This window comes from Protopterus annectens, chromosome 2.part1, assembly GCF_019279795.1.
Source record: "Protopterus annectens isolate FY-2018-M chromosome 2.part1, PAN1.0, whole genome shotgun sequence".
Lineage (NCBI taxonomy): Eukaryota > Metazoa > Chordata > Ceratodontiformes > Protopteridae > Protopterus > Protopterus annectens.
In genome coordinates, this window is record NC_056729.1 from 617,570,354 (window position 1) to 617,576,075 (window position 5,722).

The 5,722-nt window shown below is 40.2% G+C and overlaps 1 protein-coding gene across 1 annotated transcript; it reads right to left on the minus strand.

Annotated features, from left to right (window-relative positions):
* Positions 1 to 3,750: 3,750 nt before the first annotated feature.
* Positions 3,751 to 4,430, minus strand: LOC122794878 (transmembrane protein 51-like). Its single transcript, XM_044063478.1, has one exon. It carries the CDS (start codon positions 4,428 to 4,430, stop codon positions 3,927 to 3,929), a length of 504 nt encoding a protein of 167 aa, XP_043919413.1. The 3' UTR covers positions 3,751 to 3,926.
* Between the last annotated feature and the right edge of the window lie 1,292 nt (positions 4,431 to 5,722).

Consider the following 5,722-nt stretch of genomic DNA (forward strand, 5'->3'; position numbering starts at 1 on the left):
CTCCTACTCCATTTTCTCAATGTAGCTTTGGCCTTCTAGGCCAAGATTTTGTGACCATGAAATAAGATGTTCATAGGTAAACTTCAAACCCTTGGTGTAACTACAAATTCTGAGGCAGTATGCTTCACAATGGAACACCTGAAGCTGCAGCACCTGCAGAACCTTCAGCTACATTGAAAGCTATGTGCATAGCAAGGTTGGCCAAGTTGCACACAAGTGGCAGATTTGCCCTTCTTTCATGGATTCATCTGGCAACTGTTATATGATAGTCATTTCACGCACTATCTTCTTGACAGAACTCCACTGTAAAGGTTAAATAAGACAGCACTTTCTGGCAGAAAGTGGAGGATGCTTCCATACATGGTCAGGTGCTCTAGATTCTTTATCAAGCAGATGAAACACAGGATTCTGAGGTGATGGGGTGAGAGTTTATCAAAGTTGTTGCTGCAACCAATGACTCCTGATTGTGAACTTCCAGTTAGAAGCTCAATTTCCTAGGGAGACAGTACTTTACACCCATCTTTTAGGGCACAGGTTATTGTAAAATATAAGGTCCAAAAAGCCTTGATCGCCACTATGTCAAAAATAAGAGACCCCCCAAAGTCTGCTTAGAGGATTTGAAGCCTTCCTGCAAAATCCTTTTGTGGAGAGGACACATGGGCTGTTGGCCACATCTTCCCCATATCTAGTACCTCTCCAAACTGAGGGAGGTTTGCAGAGTGCTGGAGAATCACTGTATTCTTAATTATTAAATCGGGTGTAGTCAACTCTAAGAAAGTCATGGTACTTCCACTTGCAGTTGGCTTTCTTGTACACTTTATGGAGGCGAAGCAGACAACCACCTCCTTTGACCAGAAATGACAGAGATCTGCAAAGTACCTGAATTCACTATCCTGCTAGACAGACTGGAGGAGTGGCTGACCAACAGCCCACTAGATCAAGGGACTAAACTGGTACTGAAGCTGAATAGCAACAGAAAACAGAGTCCTGATAAGCTCACAGACTGGTATCAACAGAGCCCGAATCAGTATAGAAAGAGTAACACTCAAAGCCTTCATTCTGGCCACAGAAAATGCCGGAGCCAAAACATTCATTGAAACAGTAAGTGTATACACCAACTAAAAACATGAAAACCCTAGTAAGTCCTGAAGCAGCTGATTCCAGGCATACGCGCACCTTCATCGACCTGGCAGCCCTTGCGGTCAAAAACACACTGAAGAAACTGAATCTGAAAAGGAAGGAGTAATCAACATCAGTAGTCCATGACAAACATGACACTAATGATGCGGCATCCAAGGCATTCAAATTTGCTGCATAAAAAGCACAACCTCCATCAACTTCTCAAACCAAATCAACTGGGCATGGTGGTGTATCTTGGCTTAAGTGGTCCTGGAGCAGAAATTTCACAAACCTCATCTCTTTGATAACTAGTGACTGTTGACAGAGTCTTTATCAGTAATAGTGAACAAATATCCTCCAAAACTGTACCAACTGTTTTAAAGAAGCTAATACCAGACTTTCACTTAGACCTTAATGACTGCAAATTCAAATGGGCTACCTGAGATCTTAAAAACTGCCAGCATCTCAGATGATTTTAATAGCAGAATGAGTCAAAAGAAATGACGAGGGTTTCAAAAACTCTGAAGTCGAATTCTTAGATCACCTTAGGACAGGAGGAGACCCTGCATTAAATGCAGACAGGGAATCAGTTGACTCCAACCTCTATTCTCAAGTCAGGTAAGACTTTTTTTTTTTTTAAATAAAACTGCAACTTCCTTCTCTTCTGTGCTGATGGTTAAAATAATTAAATCATTATTAACCAGAAAGAAGATGGAATCAAAGTTTGATTATGGGTAGTGTCAATGCAAAATACCTTCAGTGACTCCAGAAATCATTTCAAAACAAAAATACACAGCAATTAAATCTGTTAAAAACAAGACCTATTAACCAAAAGTCTAAAAGGTCCAACTGAAAAGGTTGTGTATTAAATTTTAGAATAAATTGTGTTTCCTTCTCAAGTAGCTTTAATATAATTTTCACAACAAAGGGAGCCAAATTTTAATGGTTAATGACACTAAGAACCCCTGCTTTTACAGCATACCCAAGATTCACAAAATGATCCTTTACTTCAGTACCTATTGCTAACATTTTAAGTTATTCAAACTGACAGCAAAAAAAAGAAAACAAAGACACTTTACAGGGACTGCACCTATTCAGCCCAATAAGGTGCTACTCAAACAATATTAAAATATTGCAGACTATTGAAATGAAGTCTAAAATCTGCATACAGATTACAGTCAATATGAACACGCAGACTGAAAAGTTGCTATATTTCTGGAAAAGAAATCCAATGTTCACAACTTTACTTCCAAAGGATTTCCAACCCTATTAACAGAAGCAAAATCTGCATTCCTTTAAACATTAGTTTACACAATTATTTTGCTTCATTTTGGGATTAGCCACACTCTGGCAGAGTTGAAAGACCTTATCTATGACCCAGTGATGAGTGACAACTGGTTTGGATGCTGGAAAAGCTGGGCAGAGATTGATTGCAACAGAGGATCTTGGCCATCCTGGGGACAGGCATGGTCTGGATCCACTACCACCAAGCATGTAGAGGCTTACCTGCCACCTAATATGACCTAACCAGTGCCAGGGCTTACGGTCTTGCCAAGGCAGTTGCAGAAACCCTTGAACAAGCAACACATGCTGGGAAATAATACTGTAGGCTTCTGTGGTGATGCGGGAGTTAATTTCAGCCAAAGGAAGTGGGGTTACAGACTAAGAGAAAACTTCCTGACAGATGCCTGGTTGACAGCCTTGGCAGCTGGTTCCTGCTTTGCATGCAGGGAACACAAGCTGAGAATGTCTCTAAAGGGTCAAACTGCAGACAGGGCTGAAGGCAGGCACGCACTGTGACCTTAAATTAAAATACAAAGGCAGAATACATAAATATTTCTTAATAGGGAAATAGGTAGCAAAATGGTTCTAACAAAATTATCTCACCATATTGTCAATTATACTATCGGGGTCTTAACCAAGCTAGGTTAAAATAATAAATAAGGAGACCGTATTCCTTTATCCTAGTTTGCTTTACTCTAAACATTTAGAAAACTACTTAACCAGTTTACATAAAGCAAGCCTAACAGTCTCTTTAAATTGGCTTTTTTTTCTCGTTACTGAAATGATTTGTGATGTTGCAACCTATTTCTGGTAAACAGAATTTTCTAATAAAACAGTTCTCATTAAGGGCAAGAATCCTCAGATTGCTGCCACATCACAGCAATTTCTGATATGTACACAATTTACCTCATAGAAGCTTTCAATACATTTGACTCAAGTTTTACGACTGCATAAAGATTTATTTGTATTTTGCCTATAGCTTTCAGTAACTAGTGTTATGACTAGACTATTACTCTAGTTTTATACTTACCACTCAAGTACTTTGCACTTTTAAAGAGAAATCATTAGGCAACAGCTATTTTGATAATGTGGTTCAACTACAGTTTTACAAAACTCTTCAAAGTTAAGGGTTTTCTTTTTAAGTGTAGACTTAAAACCTTACTATCTACTCCACAACTCATACTCAAGTCTGGTTTAACAACAGTCAACAAATACATACTTTACTGTCTAAGTAGATCTTCCTTTTTTAGAAAAGACCATTGATATGGAGATTAATATACTCACCACTGCCACTGTGGCAAAATGAACATCAGAAACCAGCACTGCTTGCATGCATGATATTGCATATCCGTACAAAGTTATCCATTTTATTTGTTCAAATATTTCAAATTTAGAAAACTGGAGTACCTGAATAAATTATTTTACATAAATGCCTACTTTGTGCAGGTCTATCCTTTAAATACAATAACATTTTTTTCTGCATCTGACTGTTTCAGTTACAGGGAGAAAATGTGCAAGTTGTCTTAAGCACGTTGGACATCTTCAAATGGATTCTTTGCTACATCATCATACTGTGGCGGAGGTGTTAGTGGTTCAATGACTACCCGGCTTTGGTCAGTTTTCTCAGTCATCTTAATCCTAAAATCTTTTAAATGCAGTTTATCAGATTTGATTCTGCGAACCTTTAGAGACTTAAACATTCTTCCTGCTTTAGAGTTCTGCCTCATTGGCTGTTCTTCCGGATTTGATGGAGCTGGTTGGCCTGCAGCAGATGATGGTTCCTCCCCAACACCCACATCCACCAAAGACTCGTATGAAGGGAGGGACATACTCATTCTACCGTCTCTTTCTATGCCTTGTCTGTCTCCTTCAGGATGATCATTGCCCATGACTTCCTCATAGGTGGGCACCTCATGTCGTCGGTTAATAACCTCAGGACTGTAAGAAAGAAAATACAGTAATACTGTTATAGACACACTACAAATCACATTTACCTCGGTATTAAAGTACATTTCAAAACCATACATGGGCTAAATTACATTTTCAGAGATGAATGAAATATTAAGGCCACCTATATCAAACAGATTACCGCTTGGGACATGTGAGCAGCTGGATGAGTTTAGCAAAGAACAATCACCAAAATTCTTTCAGCACAACCCACATCACAAACATTTCTAACCATATAGACATGGTTTCATAAGGGAGTAAGTAGCTGCCCTCTATTACAGTACAACTCCCAAAATCAAGTATTCAGAAAGTACAGTTTTGTACCTACCATAAATGTAGATGTCCGAACTGGATAGCATCTGCAGTCATAACAACTGGGTTGTCCTGTCGTCAGGCAGCCCTTCGGTCGGCCGGATTCCAAAGTCTGGGTCCGGCTTCGGCTGATGTCGCACTTCACCCGACGTCATCTCTGCTGGTCTTCGGGTTTAAAGGCATCAGCCGACGCCATTTTCCTCCGTGTTTCTTGCCCCAGATGCCAGTTGCCCTCTTGGAAGGCTAAATTTTGGATAAATGCCAATGTTTCCAAAAGGATAGAAGGCAAACACAAAAAATAAGCATGTATGTACATATATACAAACAAATACACCATAAGAGACTCCCCCTCCCCAGCTAGCTAGGAGGATAAATACCCTAGGAGTACCACAGAGGGGAAGGAGGGAGGGTAATCCTGACTGCAGATGCTATCCAGTTCGGACATCTACATTTATGGTAGGTACAAAACTGTACTATGTCCTTCATGGATGCATCTGCAGTCATAACAACTGGGTAGAATACCATAGCCAACTAGGGGAGGAGGAAGATAAAATTATGGTGTGGTTAGGATCCCTTGCAATACAGCAGTGGCAAACCCTGCTCGGGATCTAGAATATAGAGGTAAATTGTAATGCTTGGCAAATGTATGCACGGAGGTCCAAGTAGCCGCCTCAATAATGTCCTTGGTTGCCACTCCTCGTAAGAAAGCTGTGGTAGTGGCTGTAGCCCTTGTAGAATGAGGCCTTATGTTCTGTGGAATTGGTTTTCCATGGAAGGAGTAACAAAATCTTATGCAATTTCCTATCCATTTGGAGATTGTCCGTTTGGAAATTGCTTTTCCTTCCCTCCCTGTTGCATAGGCTACCAAAAGCTGGTCAGTTTTTCTGTTACTTTTGGTTCTGTCCAGGTAGTAGCGTAGCTGTCTACGTATGTCCAAGGTATGCAGCATTCTTTCCCCTCTGTTTTGTGGATTGGGAAAGAAGGTAGGTAGGTGGATTGCCTGGTTTAAAGACACTCTGGATACCACCTTAGGCATAAATGTAGGATTAGTTCTCATGGA

What these genes read in the sequence shown, in the direction of transcription:
- LOC122794878 (XM_044063478.1), bottom strand. Translation starts at nt 4,430, where the DNA reads ATGTATGGTTTTGAAATGTACTTTAATACCGAGGTAAATGTGATTTGT.